This window comes from Lycorma delicatula, chromosome 4 (assembly GCF_047948215.1).
Source record: "Lycorma delicatula isolate Av1 chromosome 4, ASM4794821v1, whole genome shotgun sequence".
Lineage (NCBI taxonomy): Eukaryota > Metazoa > Arthropoda > Insecta > Hemiptera > Fulgoridae > Lycorma > Lycorma delicatula.
In genome coordinates, this window is record NC_134458.1 from 183,344,019 (window position 1) to 183,365,803 (window position 21,785).

The window sequence follows — 21,785 nt, forward strand, 5'->3', positions numbered from 1 at the left end:
GATATTCTTTCAAATAAAAATGTGATCTCATACTATTTGAAAAGTGATCTCAGAATCTTGATGCAACCTCCAATAAATTAATGTATAAAATTCTGTACATGGGAGGTAAAGGCCACTGTCTCAAAAATAAAATTTTACAGGGGAGGAGTTTAAAGTTTTATTGTGATTATTTATGGGGTTTTGAAAATAAAATTTTGTTTTTATAATCTTTGGACGTTTGAGTTTTCAAATTATAGGATTATAGTTTTTAAAGTATTATTTTTTAAATTAAATAAGTTTGTGGACATAGTGCTATTTACGTTTATCTTAATGGTAGAGAGAGTGGTTGTAAAAGAAAAAAGCACTATGTGGTTGTGGTACTTAAAAAACAGCTATTTTTACATAATTTTAAGAAAATTTTTATTATTGTATTAAACACAAACGGTAAAATAGGTAAATGAAACAAAACTGTAAATAAAATAGGTAGTGTTCATTACATTAATCTTCTGTAGTTTCATTGGTCTTGGGTAGTCTGCTGCTGTGTTTGAATACACCAAATTTTTATAGAGCCATGGCGTACAGTGGGTATGAATGGCATTATAGACACAAGGTCATATTTCTGTTTACTTGTAGGTAGTTTTTGCTTTGAAACGACACTAAGAGCTTCAGGTCATGGGATTGCTTGGCTTCTACGAAACTGTATCAAGTTCACACATCTAAATTCTTCATCAAAAGATGTTTTGAAAAAAATTCTCCAATTTTTTCTTGTTTTACTAGCAAATGAGCGCATTGTGAAATAAGAACACATTGTGAATAAGAGGTTCGTTAGCAACATCTACTTTTCGTGAATCAAAGGAAGACTGTTTTCAAGTTAAAAGATCAAACGGTTTAAAATCTTGTAATTCCATGTTATACACAGAGTATTTGTTAGAGGTTTGGCAAATTAGCTGTTGCCAGTCCCTAGTCAGTATGCTCGTGTTGGCTATTTTCTTCCTTTTTCTTTCTATTAAGGCTTGAATTGTGTCTGCCTCCCTCCATGTGCATATGTCCTTTTAATAGGAATTTTTGGTTTATTTTCTTTATTTGAGAGTACTTTTTCAGAATCCAAAAAAAAACACTTTACAATAGACTTATTTTTGTTCAGTCTGTAACAGTTGTCTGACCACAATGTTATTTCTTCAATGTTGGATTGCAGAATTACATTATCTGCCCATTTGAGTATGGCAGATGCAATTTTGTTTCCTCCTGTATTTCCTTTAGTTTCATCCCACAATCATGCAGGGAGCTGATGAATCAGTGGAGTCATGAAGGGTGAAATTATAAGAGTCCACTGTTTTCTTTTATAGAAACTGAGGCTATTTGTGTTTAGAGGTGTTAGTAAATACTGTTGAAGGTCCCCAGTCAAAACCTTGTGAGTTGGAATTTCTTTGGACATTTTAGTGTCTTCACTTTTCAAATTATATTTCTTTTTGGATGCTTCAAGTTGATCATTATACTCAGATTGTTCATCCTGAACTGAACAATCTGTGAACTGATTGTTCACTGAGGAGCTGCAGTTTTCATGAAAACAGTTCAAGTGCATGATTTAATTGTGCGTAATAGTAAAACAAAAAAAGAAAAATGTACCCAAAACCTCATTTTTTGGTTCTAATTCTGGTTTCTTTGAACCGAATCACAAGAAAATCAATAGGGTTCACATCCTATTCGCAATAGGTTTACATCATCCTACTAAGTTTCATCAAAATTAGTTAAGATTTGCGTTCGGTAGAGTGGACAAAAGATCTTAAACATACATATGTATGTTTATACACATATAAACATGTATATGTATGTTACATATATATGTAACATATGTATATTACAAAGACAAAATTATTACTATTTATTTCAGACAGAAGTATAAAAACCATTTACCACCAAGAGTACAGAATTCGATAATGCTTCTTACCGTATGCTTATTTTTTTCTAATAGGCTTTCGAGGTTTTCCCTCATCATCAATAAAATTTTTTCTTCCAAATTGCACATTAATTCAAACCAGTAAAATTACACATATAAAAATATGTATTCTTATATATTAAAAAATTAAAAATTTTTTGAATTTTTTTTTATGTGGCTAGCCACATATATACTGTAGTACACAGTACTGTACTCATACTAGTAGTAGTAGTAGTAGTAGTAGTAGTAGTAGTAGTAGTAGTAGTAGTAGCAGTACAGTACTGTATGTGTGGCTAGCATAATAAAAAAAAATTAATTTTATATTTTTTAATATTTATGACATTAAATTTATGACATAATATTTTTAATATTATATATTTTTATGTGTTGTAATTTTAATGGTTTGAATTAATGTGTGATTTGAAAGAAAAAATTTAACTGATGATGAGGGAAACCCTCAAAAGCAGTATTAGAAAAAAAATAATATGCATAAGGTAAGAAGCATTATCGAATTCTGTAATCTTGGTGGTAAACGGTTTTTATACTTTTGTCTTTGAGATGTCTGTACAGAGGGGAGTATGGACAAATACATTACAAAAGAATTGCTTTTGCCAAGTTAATTATATATTTATTTATAAGTATGTTTTAGAAATCCACATAAAAGTTAACATTCTCTGTGCTTTTAACACATTTCAAGAGCTCAATAACTGATTTTATCATTTTGGAACAATAGGTACAACAATTATTCATTTAAAATTGTGCATTAAAAATATATGTAACGTATCACAGTTTTGAGTTAAGTTTTAAAGATTGTTACATTAATGATAAGAGCAGTCTATAACAGCTATATTAACTATAACAGCTGATAATTTGATTTTCTGATCTCTATCTGGAATTTATTTCTCATGTACCTACTATATGTAAGGAGGCAATTCATTAATCATTTTATACTGTATTTCTTAAAAAAATAATATTGGTTAAAAGCATTAATTTTTATTCATTTATTTAAGAAACAAAAAACAATAAAGTAATGGCAAACTAGAATAAAGAATAAATCTAACCTATCATCACATACTCTGCCATCTTAAACTACTACACAAGTCATGTTTGGTGAGTGGTGTGCACCAACTAGCTGCTGGATTTTATGGTTCACTGGCTTTTTAATAGTTTACTAATTTCATTATCTTTACACCATTGCACGTTGTAAAAATTCACATGTAGTTTTAAACTTATATTTATTCTATTTATGAAATTTAAAAGTAATATTACTGTAAAACCTCGTTAATTCAGACTAACGAAAGTTGTACTAGTTGGGATTATTTTTTTTGATCACGTTTCATCAACTGTTGTTTTACTAGGACTGAACAGGGTGAATGAATGATAAATGGATGTAACAAGATAATATATTGGTGGTTGCTACATTTGTTGTGTTGCTGTGAAAGTGGTTCAGTCAGAAGACAATTTTTGAATAGTCCTCATACCAATTTATAACAATGATTTCATCACAATTATTTTTTTTAATGTGAAGGTTTTAAATGTAAAGCATTTTCTTGATATTTCTTTCTTAATTTAAATTTTAAATCTCAAATCGACTGATGTAATCGTTATTACTCGCCTGTAAATGTCAACAAAATATAAGGAAACTACATTCAGAATTCTTTTTGGTGAGCCAAGTTTATTAAACATGACTGGTTAATGACATTTTATCCTTACTTCTCACCCTTTTTTATTTTAAAAATATTACTGAGTGAGGTTTTTCAGCTCTTGTGGAACAATCAGGTTTTAAGGGGATGTAGTTTACCATTTTTATTTTAAAAGTGCTGAACTGTATATATAATCTTTTATTTTATTTTAATTTATTTACTAGTAAATAAAAAGTAAGTATGTAATTTCATTTATTTATTTTTTTTTTTTTATAAAGTTGCATTAATATCAAAAAACAAAAGCCTATAAAATGTTTTACAGTGTTACATATATAATTTTTTATGATCTAACAGAGGCTGTTTATGTTTGAATAAGTTTGTTATACTTCCATTAATTTTAACAATTTATTGTTCTGTAAGGAAATTTTTCGTTGTTCTCTAGAATCATTAGTTTTTCTTTAATGTTTTCAGGGTCACCTATGTGAACATAATAACTGATGAAAAATTTGAAAACAGAACAATAAAAAAGATTGGATTTTGATGGAATTATAACAAATGTAAGTATTACATTTATAATAAATTAAATTATACGTTAAAGTTCTATATTTTGATTAGCATTTATAAGGAAGGATTATAAGGAATTTATAGCGAAGTAGTCCATTTATACGGTAGTTGGAGAAAAAAACCTTATATGAATTTGATATCTTATAAAAGACTTCAAAGGGGCTGATCTGTAAATGTGTTATAATAAGAAATTTAACATTGTAAAAAGTAATGAGTTTTTTTTAATAACATTTATAACAAATTTATCATTATTTTAGTTGAAACTAAATTATATATTAGAACTAAATAGTAAAAGAAAAAGTTTGTGGATTGCTAGAAAACAACTATATATAGGACTATTTTTGAAACAAGAGCTCAAAAAACTTACAGCTTTTGAATTTACTGTTAGTACGCCTAGAATGAAGATGTTGCTTATGAAAAATTATTTTTGTATATATTAGTAGCCAGTTAGTAAAAAAATTCATTTAGGTGCACTAGCGGGATATTATTTCCTAATATTTTGGGTTCAAGTCCCAATCAAGTCTGGCAATTTTCACACACAGCAAAATTCATTATCATTCATCATAGTGACTATTGTTTGGTGTCAGTGTATTGTTCCTATTGTAAGAATTAATAAGTAAATTGCTGCTCTACAGATCATCTTATAATGAAGCTGTGATATTCAAACTGTAATTTGATTCTTGTTTGTGAAAAATAACTCGTATAGAGGCTCACCAACAAATTTATGAGATTTATGGGCCAGATGTGTGTTAACTAATTGTTCAGTATTTGTTGAATATTCTTTGTGTTCTGTCTGAAAACTTATGATCATCTGTTTGGTTTTCTGGAACAAAAAAGAAGTCTTAATTGCCAGAAATTCCTTGATGATGGAATCACAATCAGTTTGGTTACATATTGCCAAATTCTCCCTCAAAAAAAAATTAAAAGCTATTCAAAATAGAAGATGAAAAATACTATTCAGCCAAATTATTTTTTTGTGATAATTGCTGTGCTTATAATTCACATTTTTTGAACTGCATTGATTTTGCTGGTAAATCTTTAGTCTACCGTATAATCCTGATCTTCATCAAATGATTATTACATTTTTTTGTTATAAAATTGGTTCTCATTGCAGGGGCTTTAAAATAACAAAAAATTGAAAAATAATACTAACAGATTGTTGAAATCACTGATAAGATAACTTTTAGAAGGTAGAAAAAAGGTAACATGTGGATTATAAGAAAACCCTAAACTTGATTGAATTGCTTCATTCGCTTCTTCCCCTCCGGTTGGTCATCTGAAAGAAAATATTGCGTTATCAAAATGTAGTCGGATCCATTCACTTAGTTTCTCTATATTTCTTCCCTCCTATGTTGTGCTGCCCGATGTTACTCATACTTATAAATCTGCTTGCAGCTGTAGATTTATTATTGAATTTAGGATAGCATCTTTGTGCGATTAATCAGATGTTCTTATAAAAAAGTTCTCATAAAATCCAGTCTTTTATGAGAACTCTTCTCATAAAAATGTTGTGAGAAATGTTCTCTTAAAAACTGGTTTTGTTTTTCCATTACATGTTAGAATTTATAAGATACTAGAAATAAAATTTTATTGAAAAAAATTACTTTGAAAACTAACATTATTTGACCGTATTTAACTGAATTATTACAATAACACAATTACTATAATAATTGTATGTTAACAGTACCAAAGCGTGCATTTCAAGAATTTACAGTAGCATGAAAATTATTCCAAACACAGGTGTTACTTAATAAAAATTAACTTTATTTAAAAAAAAAAATCATATACAATTTGTGAATGTTATCCTCCTGTATTCTGAAACATTTTATGTACGTGATTTGGTATCGATTCAGCAAGTGTATTACTACATATTTATTTGATTTCATCATCATGAAACTATACTGATATTATTGCTTTAATGAGATCAATTTTTGTGGTAAAATTCATTATTGAGAGACATTTTTGACTGTTAAAATGAATCAGATTTTCAATTTGGTTTAAGTCTGGACAGTTGCCTGGCCACAGGAACACTTTAATGTTTAATTCTTCAAAAGATTTTTCCACTTATTTTACTGTATGGTATGGAAACAAATCAACAACGGAAACAAATCTTGTTTCCGTTGCCTAGTGGAAATTAGTTTGAAGCTATGTTACAACCCTTTTCTTCAGAATCTTAATATAAACATCACTTTTCAACAACATACCCTGTACTGGAAGTAATGAATATGGGCCTTCAAATGTGAGACAACACCAAAACATTTTTTTCTGGGAATGTTTTAACTGATTGTTAGTTATGAGCCAGTAATGTATTTCCATCTGATGGTTTTCCTGAAAGGTTCAGGGACCAACCTTCGCCTCTGAACATAAAAATGTGACTTTGAAAACATAACATTTTTTTTCAGTCTTCTTTGGTCCAGTTAGCATGTGCTTTGACCCATAAGAACTATTTTTTGCACATTGCTAAAAAGTTGCTTTTTAGGTGGCTGTCTTTAGCTTTCCACCCAGATGCAAGACGTTGGCATCTAACAGTTGTCACTTGTAAATCTGTTCCACTACTGGCTGCTAATTCTTGATTTAAGTTCACAGCAGATAATTTTAGATCAAGCTTATCTTTTCTCACAAATTATTGATCCTTTGTTAGAGTAGTTTTTCTTGTAGGACCACATTTATCTTTCCTTTGAGGTGAAAAGGAACCAGTTTCTTTAAATTGTTTTAATAGTAATAGCAATCACTGTCTCTAGTCCAATACCACACTCAGAAGCTATTTGTCATCTCAAATTGGTATGCTTGGTAAGAGAAACAATTTTTGGATGCTTTCTTAGAGTTACACCCATTATTATATATTCAAGACTTACAGAACAAAAAAATAGGAAAATATGATTTTGTAATAAAATATGAAATAAACTTTTACAAAACATGAACATGAAAATTGCTAAGTAACTAAAGAACAACAACTCATGCTACACAGATGACTTAAAAAATGGGTGTGGTCAAACAGTACAGCCACAGCATAAAAATAAACAAAACTTTCACTGTGTTCGGATTAATTTGCATACTGTTGTACATATTTTTACAATTTATGTAATTTTGTGAGCCTCCAGTTTAACTATTTTCTCATATATTTACAATTTTCAATTCTAATTTTAAAAAGAAAAATTTTGTACAGTTGCTCTCCATACAATCTGTAAAGTTGCTATATGCCTTCCTGATAAACAGTTTACTGGAAGTTGTAAAAATAAAATTGCCGATCTTGGAGTGATGGTATCTCAGCTTTTCATTCAGAGGTCCATGGTGTGAATCTCAATCTGTAACTTATTTAAGATAAAGCATCAGTTAACCTTAGAAAAGGAAACAGAAAAAATTGCTACTGCAGTAGAAAAAAAGTAGAATAACCAAATTGTAATCCTAGATGAAAATGAGAAAAATGAAACTTCTTCAAAAACATTGTCAGTTAAATATGAAAATCTAATTGAAAAATTGACAAGAAAATGCATAATAGCTCCAGAAAATCTAAGTGATTTGTCTTTTACCGCTTCACTGAAAATCTGGGAACCAGACTCATTCATTCTTTATGCTACAAAATTCCATTTCCTTATCATATTCCCATGCACAAGCTTCAAGCGTATGTGGCGTTATCAAATTAAAAAAATATATTAATTGTATTGTGTTTTTCTTTTATTATTTTTTTTAAAAAGTAACTTTTCACAGATATGTTATCTTTTTCAGATAATCGTGCGAAAGGTTGTTGCTGGTGAAAGAGAAGAATTAATATCAATTAATGGCAATTACTTGGAAAGAGATATACTTGATTATTTTTTAGGTTTTACTAAAATATTTAGATTACTTGTTTCTTCAAAGAAACCTATTGTTGGTCATAACTTATTTATTGATCTCATGATTCTATATAATCAGTTTTATGAACCATTACCAGGTAAGTTGAATTCAGTATTTTGTTTTTTTAAGTATATATTGAATTTATTTTTTATGGTTGAAAATAACACACTAGGTATACGGTTATAGTCTTCAATATTTACATAAACAAAAAATATCATTCTGTCAATCTCTGTGGTAGAAAGATATCTTCATCTTTCTTTCAGAAAGTTCTGGATTTGAATCTTGATCATGCTTGGTATTTTTCATACAGTGCAACATTTGTTTTATTACAAAAAAAAAGAAAAAATAATAAGAGTAGGTTAGCTGTAATTGAGAATGAATGAGATTGTTCAGCAGAATGAGAATAAGTAGAGAGTAGCTAATTTATAATGTGTGAATTTTTAAGAAGAGAAACAAATTGTGTAACTTCATATTTTAGAGTAAAGAAGATATTGTAATTAAGCATAAAAATTGTTGATTCCAGGTCCTATTTTTAGTTCCAGGCAGTACTAAACTACCATGATGTTTATCAGTTAATTGTTTCTTATTACTACCTACTTCTTTCACATTATCAATTCTATGGTTTTCACCCTGCTAATTTCTCCATGCTGAGGATGCGAGAACCTGAAGAGTCAATTCATTACTGTTTTTGGATAGGGAGGCGGCTTGTGGACCAACTCAGAGATTTTCCACTCCTGTTGGGTGGCTGCATAATATTTCTGATGGCTGAGGTGCCTGTTGGGAAAAGCCAAGCCCTCCCCTAGTCCAAAAAGATGCATTCTTCCTTAAAATGAAAATAAGATTTCAACTAATTTGTTAAAAGTTTGTTTTTGTATTAACTTTGCCTTTTAATTGATCACTTCTTGGCCTGTACTCTTATCTTAAGGGTCCATCTCCCCTTTGTTATCTCTGTTACTAGCAGTGCTGGAATCGGAACAATGGGGAAAGGAGCATATATTAACAGGTTGATGATCAGGTTACTGTCAGTATAGATTGCTTTGGTCACATCACTTCACTAAGGGTCTAGCTGAATGATTAATAATTCAATTGGATAATTGATTTTGGGAAATGTCGAGGATTTACCTTAATGTTGCCTGAGTTCAGATGGTTGTTTAATATCTGGAGAAAAAGTGATTTATAGGCATCCATTTGAGTAGGTCAATGGAAAATATTGGTTGGTAATATGCTGCTTTCATCCAGAGTAAGTATCCTGATATTCTAAGGGAATATAGACAAAATGAATCTTGAAGTAATCCTTTGAATTTGGTTGTTTGATTCATTTTTACAGACCTTCTCTGGATAGTTTGTCTCTTTCTCAATATCTGTCCATTTTTCTTATCCTTGAGCTGTTTCTTCTTGGAGGTATTCTGTGGATTTTGGCTAAGTGCTCAGAGGACTCATGCTAAGTTTATGAAGACGTGTGTTTGAATTTCTCCATCCTTGTATTTGGACTGGCTAACATATGTCTAACATATCTGTTTGCTATCTGGTTGCTACACAAAAAGCCTAGATCTGGAACTAAGATAATGTAAGGTCAAACCAAGCTTCCATAATATGTACTATACATACCTGAAAACTATCTAAGAGTGCTAAATGTTAAAGTGACAATGCTAGGAAAGGCAGTAAATAACATTCAAATCAATAAATATCTATATATAGAAGCCACATGACTGGTACTGAAGAAATTGCACTTCATTATTCTATTTTGTTTATTACATTTTAATTGCACCTTTTGATATAAATTATATTTTAATTTCACAATATTGATATTAAATAATCATTACATTTGCTCTTATTCTGTTTACTAAAACTGTACAATTATAACATTTCTGAGTAAACTATAAATAATTTAACCTCTTTCACAACAGCACCATACCTAAGAAACTTTGTCACTTTTATTAATTTTCTGCCTATTTTAGTATTTTATAACTTTTTTCACAGTTCCACAGAACATAATGTAAAATGCAAATTGATATTTGGATATATTTACTTGTTCATAATTTTGGGTTATAAGTTGGTATCTGCATTTTTCTTTTAAAAAAAGATTAAATTATCTCTAATTAGTAGTTATATTAGCTGTCAAATTTTAGTACTGCTGTCAAATCTTAAATGAAAATCTACTTTATTTTGATTTATTTAAATTGTTCCCCCTAGCTGTTGGTTATTTACATTGTTTTCTTAACAGTTAGCCAAGTTGTTACATAAGAGAGATTTGAATGAGCTTAGATATTTTTAGTAATTTATTACACTTTGATACTAAGATTTTGTTTTATTTCCAGATAATTATAGTGTTTTCAAGAAAAAGATTAATACTTTATTTCCAAAAATATATGATACAAAATACATTAGCTATGAATTAAGAAAAGTCTTAAAAAAGGAAGGTAAGAACTTTTTATTGTTAATTTTAGATCATCAGTTTAATTTTAAACATTTAAGATCTTTTTTTTTAACTTCTGTGTATTCAAGATGCAGCAGCATTTGGAAAAAATTTTTAATTTTCGAAACATTTTTATTTCAGATGCTTGGGAGTCAAATATGTTGCTGGATCTCTATAATTATTTTGCTGAAGGTAGAGGACGTGAATCAAATTTGTACAGACCAGATGTTAAACTGTGGAAACAGTCTGTTGATCAATGTTAGTGTGGTATTGTATATTTACATTATTTATTTCTTAAATACGTAACTATTTGAAATAATAATAATAATGTGAACATGCTGTAATCAAAAAATAAAAATTATGCTAAGTTTTTATAAAAGTATTATATTTTCTGTAGTTACTTGTTACAGTTACATTTAGATTGAATGACAATGAAAATGTTCAGTAGGCCATTAATTAAAAATTTAATTTGCTGAGAAGAATTTCCTATTTAATCTTTGAATTATTTCATATCTTAATTTTTACAAAAATGTTTAATCCTAAAGACATATAACTACTAATAAGATTAATCTTAACTTTCAGTTTTCTTTTTAAACAAGGAAATATAATGAAGACAAATATAATAAAATTTATGCTCAAACAAATGAGGCTCTGTAATCAAATTCAACATTTAGTTTTTATATATAGCATTTATAATATAATTATAATTATTCAACAAATTAAATTTTTTTTTAAGTCATATTGATGAAAATAGTTCTATTAAAGTATTTTGTGGTCTCAAATTTGAAACTGATTTGCAAAATACTGGTAACACATACAGATTTTTTGCTGCAGGAGTTTGGGGTTTGACTAAAAACAGTATATAACATATTATTGCAGTGTAATGTATATTGAATAAAGAATATATTTGCATCTAAAACATGTTAAATCTAATTAAAGTCATTTTATTAAGTATCGTATGCAGTAAAAAATAAAAATGTTACATAAAGGTACCATACAAATTGAAAGTGACAAGTTTAGTGAAAAAGTTTCACTTTTTTCTTTTCTGTTCACTAAAAACTTCTCTTTTTAAAAACCAGCAGTAGTACCCTTCATAGATGGGTCCCAGTGTCCCTGGTATCGTGTTTTCATTGTCCTGGTGTCCTTGTACATCTCTTACTTACTGCACCCAAAATGTTCTGGAAAAAATCCAAATGAGAATGCAAAAAATGAATTTTTAAGGACATGGGACATCCTAGTAATTCATAAGCTTTTAAGAGTTCATCTACGAGGTTTTATAGTTCTCGTCTTTCATAAATTCCTTCACTGTACTTAAAAAACAGTTCCAAGCTGCCAATTCCTTGTCATTTAATTTTTCTTTAAAAGGGGATCACATAAAAAGGGGATTTTTTAAAGGGGATCACGTAAAAGTTTCCTTATTTCAGGTCCAATAAAGATGCCTTCTTTTAGTTTTGCATCGCTTAATTGGGAAAATAGTACTTAAAACCATTACCTTCTTTGAACATAGATTTAACAAAGTTTTTCATTCATTCATTCAAGCTTAATATGGAGAGGTGGGAGAAGCACCTTTTTTGAATCAACAAGGAGAGCATACTTAATATTTGAAGTACCTGGTTCAAAAATTTTTATGTCTAATTGTAAATGTTTTGTTGTTTGATACCACTTCATCTTTTGACTGAGCTCAAATGAGCTCTATTGGGTTGTAAAGACAATCCAGTAGATTTACAATAATATTTTAGTAAATGCACTACTTCATGACCCACTTGCTCAGCAACTCCAATTGCTTGTACTTACTTTAGTGATCTTTGACTAATGCGTGAAGTTCAGTTACAGTTTGTGTTGGATCATGATTTAATTTTTTTCTTTAGTAAGCTAAAAACGTCTGCTATTTTGATTTACTAGGCAGAAATTGTTCTGCAAGGATCTAATGATAGCATTGTCCATCACTAGCACACAACCTTCTTGTAAACTCCTCCAATCCTTGAAAATAATGCCATTAGATTTTTTGCTTCCAGTAAATCCAATTTTCTCTTGTAAAATTGCACACACTTTCTTGCAACTTGGATATTCACCACGTTTGAAAAACACTGTTATTGTATGGTGATTGTATTCCTGATTGAAACTGTCTACATCAGTTACCCAATTTTTATGAGGCGTCTTCTTATTAGGAGATTTTAATGAAACTGACAGTTGTTGGACATTGACATCACAAATTTCATTGATTACAAATGCAGCAGATAAGCTCTCACAGGCTTTGGCTATGTTCTTTGCACACTGCAAGGCTGCATAAGCAAGCAGTTGTCGTTGCTCCCTGGGTAGATGTAAATGTTTCACAAATAGTTGCTTAAGTTTTATTTTGCAAAAGATCTTTCACATAACTATACACACTGAAAATAATATTTTTTGACTGTCTTCAGATTGCTTTACCTTTCATTGCTGACAGTTAATGCCAATGATTCTATAGCATGTGAACTGAACAAAAACTGTAATGAAACTGTATATGTACAACTGAAGAAGTTGTACATAGTATTTCAGAAGGGATAGCTTAAACTACTTTTCTACATAATTTCCGTCATTGTTAAGGCACTTTTCATATCTTGTAATCAATTTTCTTAATTTCTTCCTTAAAGAATGACATTTTTCCTTAAAGAATGCTGTATTGTTATATAGCATTTTTCTTGTCATTGTAGCACTGACCAGTGCTACATAGTGCTGGCATTTGAGATGGAGAAACAAACGATAGTCACTTGGTGCTAAGTCAGGATTATAAGATGGGTGCTTCAATTGCTCACAGCCAAATTGTTCAATCATACTTTGAGTTTCACTGGGAACTTGTGGAAGAGCATTGTGAAGACAGCGTACATGATTTTTCATGTTAAATGCTGGTTTTGAACTACCTTTTGTTCTTTTCTTTAGAGATTTTTTGTGTCACTATTCCATAAAGTCAGTTTGGATTTTGCTGCGATGTGAGCGATGCAAGGCTCATCTCCAGTCACTATTTGGCTCAAGAAATTGTTACCTTAATTTTCATATTGGGTAAGAAAAGGCTGAGTGCCTTATTGCTTGATTTTGTAAAGCTCTTAACATTTTCGTTACCTAATAAGAGCAGTGTTTTTGTTAGTCAAGGTTTTGTGTTAGGATTTCATGTTAAACTGTTGGTGAAATTTCAGGCAACTCAGTATTAACTAAGAAATTTTAAATCAACAATTTGCTTTCATTTTTTCATTCATTTGTGTGTAATCAAATTGTTTTTGAAGTGGTTGAAGAAATTTTTAGTGGACTGAGTTATAGTAATTTTCTATTAGGTACTGTTCGTCCGTAGGCCGAATAAATAAACTTTTTACACTTTTAATTGTTATTATAAACATAAATTTAATAAAGATTGTTAACAGAAGCATGTATAAATTAAGAATACAATCTACATCACCAGTATGACCAATACTTGGCGACAAGCAATATTCTCGCCTTACATGAAATTACCTCTTACTAGCACACCAGTCAAACAGCGACTGAGTCGACACACAATAATTCGCATACAGTATGTAGTGCGCATGTATGCAACAAAAACATCTAAAAAATCCATCTAAAAAAAACATCTGCAACTAATCCTAAACATACTTCCGGCCTAAATGTAAGTTTCTTACATTTACACCAAAATTAGTACAAAATAATAACAAACAGATAATACATACAATGCAAAACATAATACGAGTGAATAAAAACAAAGCAGTGAAAAATATTGAGGTAACTAATAAACAAATTAACATAAACATAAGTATGTGCTACAAATTGTATCGTAACAAACAATAAACCAAAATTAAATGAAATACAATTGTTAAAAGAATGCACAATTATAGTTTATTTTTTAAAGTATTATTCGGGAAAAGGACAAAGTTTGTGAATTGGTTGCTTCATATGACCATTAGGTGTCCTAAGAGACACAACTCACACTAATCCGTCTTCACCTGGGTGAACATTTTCAATAATACCAGTAAGCCAATTTAAAGGAAATGTCTCTTCTTTTATGAGTACGAGCATACCAGGTTGTAAATTTTGGTGTTTTGACAGCCATTTCGTTCGCTGTAGGATGTTGTGAAGATAATACAAGGACCATCATTTCCAAAGATGTTGAATCGTCTGCTGAAGTTGTTCCAAGCGTTTGTAACCTATTAACAGATATATTAGTGAGGTTGAGATCAGGAAGAAAGGTTGGGTTTTCACCAAATAAAAAATATGCAGGAGTTAGGAAGGAAAACTCATTAGGATCATTTGAGAGAGAGGTGTTAATGGCCTAGAGTTTAGGCATGCTTTTATCTGGCATAAAATGGTCACAACTTCTTCAAAGGTTTCCAATAGTTCGTCTTAAGTGAAATTAAATAGAATTAACCACCGCCTCCCACAAGCCGCCAAAATGAGGAGAACTTTGTGAGATGAAATGCCACATAAATTCTTCCATTGAAGCAAATTCATTTAATTTACTCCTTGTTTTGCTTGCTTTCAAAGAATCCTTGATTTTCTTAAGTTGATTATTGGCTCCCACGAAATTGGTACCGTTGTCTTTATATAAATTTAGAATATGTCCTCATCTACTGATGAATCTTTGTAGAGCAGCAATGAACGCTTCTGTTGTCAAGTCAGATATGAGCTCAATATGAATCACTCGTGTAGCCAAACAAATAAAAATACCGATGTAAAATTTCACTGAAGTTTTGCTTCGATAACTACCAGTTTTCAGCATAATTGGGCCAGCATAATCAACCCCACTATTTAAAAAGGCAGGTGATGGTTGCACACAGTGCTCTGGAAGTATGCTCATTTGTTGTTGAGCAACTGACGATTTTAATTTAAAGCAAGTTATACATTTATGGATGACTCGTCCTATTGCACTTCGAATTTTCGGGATCCAAAAAACGTTGATGTAAAGATAACGTAAGTAGCTGTTTACCAGCATTTAACAATTTCAAATGTTCTGATAAGATAATAAAATCCGTCAAATGATGATGGTATGACAAGATTAATTGATGTTTGCTCTCGAATGGCAAGGATGATTTCTAAAGGTGACCTCCAGCTCACAAACATCCATCTTGATCGATAAAAGGACTTAAAGAATAAATACTACTTTTAGTTGAAAGCTGAACTCCAGTTTCAAGTGCAGTCTACTCTGATTTAAACACTGCTCACTGAACATACTTGATAACACTTAAAAGGGGCTTATTCAACTCTTGGATGGTAATTGGTTGACTATTCCGTACCTTTTGTCTACCTTTTGCAATGAATCGAAAACAGTATGCTACAATTCGTAATAGTTTGTGCAATTTTGAATATTTGTTGATTATGTCCCATTCAGATGCATGATTATTGTGTAGCATGACGGTTTTTCGCTGTTCAGACAGAACGCTTTCCGAATTCACGGACAAATCATTGTTTGCAAATTCTAATATTGGTGAGTTTAACCACTCTGGTTCGTTCCACCATAATCGGTTGTTAACAAGCTGATCAACTGAGGCTTCCTTAGATATCAGATCTGCAGGGTTATCAGCCGAGGAAATATGATGCCAAGTCTTCTGCCCTTTGTTGAATTTCCGATACCCTATTCGCTATGAACGTTTTCCATTTAGACGGTGGTGCAGAAATCCACGCTAGGACTACCGTCGAATCAGTCCAAAGATGGGAACTAGCTATCCTTATTTTTAAAATTTTTCTTGTTTTAGATAATAAACAAGCTAATAACAAGGCACCATACAGTTCAAGTCATGGAATTGGAAGTTTTTTCAAGGGTGCAACTCTCGATTTTGAACGAAGTAAGTGTGTAGATGCAGTTCCTTTTACATTTGATGAATGTAAATAGATGCAAGCGCCATAAGCTAACCCAGAGGCATCTGAAAAGCCGTGTATCTGTATATCTGAAATTTCACCCTTTCCAATTACTAATCTATCGATATGGATGTTTTTAATTAATTCTAATTGTGAAATTATTGACTTCCAATAATTATGAAGTTCAGCAGGGAGTTGATCATCCTAATCCAATTTTGCCTTCCATAAACGCTGCAAAAATATTTTATAATTAATTACTGTCAGGCTAATTAAGCGTAGAGGATCAAAAATAGTTGAAATTATTGACAAGGTGGAACATTTTGTAAAAGATTTATCCCTTGGATGAATTGTATGAGCGATCCTGATGACATCGGCTGTCAGCTCCCATATTAGGCCTAAGGTCTTGTTATGTGCACGTTATCTTCAAATTCCAACGGAGTCTTAGATTCTCTGTGTTCGAGTGGTATATTTTCTAATACCTCTAGACTGTTCGAACACCATTTGCGGATAGGAAATCCACTCAACTTGAGTAATTCAGTTAGTTGTCGTTGAGCTTCGATGGCTTCTTCAACTGTCTCCTTTCCTGAAATGTAGGACGACTGCATTTCAGGAAATGCAGTCGTCGACATACATATCTTTGGTTAGTATTTCAGCAGCTACTGGATAATTATGGCCTTCATGAGTTACTAATTGATGGAGACATCTAATTGCTAAGAAAGGTGCTGCGGATGTGCCATAAGTCACTGTAGTAAGTTCATATGCTTTGAACGATTCATTTGGAGACCTTCTCCAAGAAGTATCATGTTCATAGATTTCAATTTGTCTGTACATTTTTGTTATATCAGCCGTGAAACATACTTGATGGGTTCTAAAACGTAGTATAATTGAACATAAGTCTTGTTGGATCGTTGGACCAACCCGTAAAACATCATTTAACGATAAACCAGATTTGGTTTTGAATGACGCATCAAAGACGAGTTTCGTTTTTGTTGAAGTACTCTCCTTAAAAACTGGATGGTGCGGCATATAATAGCCCTTCTTTACGTTCTTTTCTGTTTCTGAAACTCGTCTCATATGACCTAATGCTTCGTACTCATCCATGAACTTAATGTAATCATTTCTCAGGCCTTGGTCGTTAGCTAATCGGTTTTTTAGACGTAAAAATCTTGCAAGAGCTCCTTCATATGAATCATTCAAATTAGATGCATTCTCCATAAGCAGTATCGAACAGTGTACCTGCCAAATTCATTTCTCTTCGTGTTTTTTTGAAAGTGATCTTCACGTATCTTTTCAGATTGTGTAAATGATCATGTATCTTCATCTTCTTCTATTTCCCAAAATCGCTGCAACTGATCTTGAACATTGTCACTGCGTGTGATAAAACCTCGTTCGAAATCAATCTTATTTTCTGTAAGTAAAATCCAACCTAACATTGTATTGATCAAAGTAGGATGATCCAATTTGTAGAGTGTGGGCCAGGAGTAAGCTGTTCAAAAAATACTTAAGCTCCAAGCAGAATATCGATATTTCCCAGAACATTAAAACTAGGATCTGCCAAACAAATGCCTTGTGGTAATTCCCAAGAATTATAGTCTAATTTTGAACTCTGAGTAGTTCCAGTTATTGTCGGTAGAACAGAACAACTAATTGTTCGAAAATAAGGAGTACATTTCGAATTAAATGTAACCATCACACAGTGCTTTGTTTTGGATGGAACGTTGTTTATTCCGTGTATCGGTATAATGTTATGTTTTTTAAGGTTCAGGCGATTGACAAGCGATTCGCAAATAAAATTCTATTGTGACGCGCTATCAAGTAATGCTCGGCAGTCGTGCTTATTACCAAAACGATCTGTAATCTCCACTATGGCTGTTGCGAGAAGAATCTTCGTTTTTTGAACCCTTCATAGAAAATAACTAGCTTCAGGGCCCTTATTAGGCTTAATTGAATCTCGATTGTATGATAGTTGTGTACGTGAATTTGTAGAACAGTTATCCTTCGATGAATCTGAATGAGAAATAGGTCTATGACTATTACTAGACATATCCTTATATACTACAGCGCGATTATTGTCACTAATTTGAATCTTAACAGTTTGTTGTTCGTAATGTAGCGTAATGTGTGTTGTTCGTAAGTGTGATGCTTACGACAGCATTTCATACAAGTTTTACTTGAATTACAATTTTTGGAGAAATGGCCATTACGGAGGCATTTGGTACGTAATTTATGTTCTCTAACGATTTGTTGTCATTGTTTTATGTCAAGCCTTGAAAATTCAGAACATCTAGACAAAGGGTGAATTTTATGGCGTAGCGCGCAATTATTTTCTTGCTTGGTTAAAAATGAATAATTAATGTGACTGACTGGCTTATTTGTGTAGTAACCCTTTGACACCCTTGCTTAGGTGCATCTTGTCGCGGTTTAAAGTTAGTAGGTCCCGGTTTCAAATCATTATTTACCTTCACCACTTCCAGCGCTTGCCGCCAGTCTTCGAGGAATGTAAATAAATTTGATAAAGTTGGAATAGTTGAACCAGTGTTTTTTAATTCCCATGATTTTCTAGTGGAAATGTCCACATTTTGCAATAATATATGACTGATAAATAATTCATGAAGAGGGAGATCTATTCCGTTTAATGCTTCCGTTGCACTTATATTGCTCTTTACGAAATTAATAAGATGGCCTAAACTTGCAGCGGATTCCTTTTGTATAGATGGTGCTGAAAATATGGCATTAATATGTTGTTCTACAATTATTCTTGGATTGTCATATCGTTTATGAATTAAATCCCACGCAATTTTAAAATTATCGGCAGTTGGAGATATATTAGAAATTAAAGTTTTAGGTTCACCGGTTAAACTAGAATTTAAATAATGTATACACGGGATATCGGACAAAGACTTATTAATTATTAAAATTTCGAACAAATCTCTAAAATTTACCCACTCAATATAAGCACCAGTGAAAGTTGGAAGATTTGGCGCTGGCAATTGTAACCCTAATGGTTGACTACAGTACATTGATACATTTGAATTATTCAATGGATATACGTTGGTAGAAGGAAATAGAACTTACTTACAGGATTAATAATTAAATAAATATTTTCTCATGTTTCTTTCCTTACTTCAAGATATTAATATTCAAAAATGGAAATTTCTGAATTTGAACCATATGAAAAGACAGGAAACTATCTTACAAGATAAAGCAAACTTGATATTTTCTAAATCAGTCCGTTGATTCAAAAGATATAAGCATTTTAAAATTTTAACTTAAAGGATGAATGGCTCGACCTAGTTTTATGCAATTCATTGGACCTGTCCTTTATTTTTTCCTTCAATTTTGGTTGAAGGTTAAATTCTTATTATTGTAATAAATATAAAAATAGAAATAAAAATTTATTAAAAATATTAAGGAATGAATAGCTAGGAGAATGAGACGTTACATCAAAAACGTAAGCTCTATGCATATAGGTTGTATCAAAAATGTATACCTTTGTATATATTTTTATTTTCCTAATTTGTCTGTTGCAGTCTGTTCAACTAGTGAACAATAAGCAACTATCCCATAGCCTAATGAGATGAGGATAATACGATGAGGATATGAGATTAGGATAATAATAAATAAGGTGTAGTCTTGTACAGGCTCAGCTCGCCCATTCCTGAGCTGTGTGATTAATTGAACCCCAACCCCAAAGTATACTATTCACTATCTAGTATTCAAAATAAAAACAACTTACAGATCCTTTGACAAGAATCAGCTGTTAAAAGCTGATTTGTGACGGCGAGTTAAACACTAGATCAGTCCAGTGGGCTATGAATATATATACATATATACATTCATATATAAATAATATAACATCTTTAAATATAAATAAAGATCCAAATATAATAACAAAACAGAACTTAGTATATCTATAGATGTTTTATGATCCCTACATCATTTTCATTCTTTAATTATAATTTAAAATATTGAAATTATTAAATATGTCATGTCCAAATTAATGAAATATTTTCTTATATTGGCCTTTTAGAGGTTGGCGTCTTCCATAGTGATGTGTATCTGAACTTCTTATATATGTAATCAAGTAGTATACTCAATAATTTCTTTATATTGTTTTTATCAAATTTAATATGTTGGTTAATTTAATATTGCTAAATATGTGAGATCATGGTTTTTTATGGTTTGTTTAAAATTTAAATATCTATGGTCCTTTGCATATGTATCTAATTTTACTGTTAGTCATAATTTCCAGATATATGTCAATGAATACACATGAAATCTATCCAGTTTAGTACTTAACACTGTCATTGCTGTTAAAATTAATTTACTCCTGATCTGAGAGCAATACAGGTGTGTAGCCTTCTTTCCTAAAAATGATGTCAATTTATATGATTGCAAAAAATGTGTTAACATATGTGTATGTTAGCATAGATTAGTGTTACCATATGTTAGTGTTTATTATTATCTGTCACTGCATGTGTTTTTAGTTTTTTTTATTTTATTTAATATTCCATTATCTCGTAAGTGTGGGTAGGTAGCTGTTGTATGTATGCCAAATGTTTTATTGTGTTGAGTTCTTCAGGATAGTTGTCAGCTATCAAAGCTGATTGATATATCTATTATGTGCATAACATATGTAAGAATGCTGTCTGTAGCATTGTATGTGGTGATTGATTAGTTAATCAATAGATTGATTTCTTAGTTTAGTCAATAAATAATAATTGGCAAATGCTTACATAATAATTTACAGAAGATGTTGAAAATGATATCCATCCACTTTCATGCTCTTGTCAACATGTTGACCATATTCTTGTTGACCAAATCTTGTGTAGATTTCCTATATAAAACTACTTTTAAGTAACTCCACAGAAAGAACTTTAATTAAGTCGGATCAGGGAATCTTGGTGGTCACATCAATCCTGTACCCTTTCCATAGTAGAGTGAGGTGTATGACAACTAGCTCTGTTCTGTTGCAACCAGCAGTTACGCTCATCCTCTTGCAGTAAGGTTATTAACTGTTGGATAATTTCTTGATAGACAGCAGCATCCACAGTTTTTTCAAAAAACTAGTATCCTATTATTTGTCAACTTGAAATCGCACACCATACCCCTATTTTTTGTGAGTATGGAAAATTCAATTAAAATTTGCAGATTTTCAGTACCCCAGGTCTGGTAGTTTTGATTATTAATATATCCATCAAGGTGACACTATGCTTCATCTGTGAAAAACACTTGATCTGAATTACCAGTGTTGTCTCTAATGAAGTTCTTGAACCATTGACAGTAGTGAACACTTTTAGCATTATGAGCATTAGTTAGCTCATGGAAAATCTGCATTTGGTATGTATAAATTTTGGCATTCTCTTCACTGCAGAGTGGGCTGAACCTAGTGAAATGTTCTGGCTTAGTCTCTGCAAAGATTTATGAGGAGATCTTGTAACTGCCACTTTAATGTCCTGTATGACCTACATTGTTAAAACAGCTGTGTTGGGCATGCTTGTGCTCTGGAAGCCTCTGGAATTCCTGGAAGCTAACAGGAAAAAGAAAGAAATGTCTTGACAGACAATACAGTGTGAGCTAGTGCGTTGTCCTGATGAAG

General features: G+C 31.2%; 1 protein-coding gene across 4 annotated transcripts in view; it reads left to right on the plus strand.

Annotated features, from left to right (window-relative positions):
- Positions 1–21,785, plus strand: part of LOC142324141 (pre-piRNA 3'-exonuclease trimmer-like) — a 79,244-nt gene that overhangs the window by 31,032 nt on the left and 26,427 nt on the right. For all 4 annotated transcript variants that reach the window (XM_075364830.1, XM_075364831.1, XM_075364833.1 and 1 more), the window contains 3 exons: positions 7,849–8,053; positions 10,275–10,376; positions 10,514–10,630. In XM_075364830.1, coding sequence (XP_075220945.1) covers positions 7,849–8,053; positions 10,275–10,376; positions 10,514–10,630 — 424 coding nt within the window. The remainder of the gene's footprint in view (positions 1–7,848; positions 8,054–10,274; positions 10,377–10,513; positions 10,631–21,785) is intronic.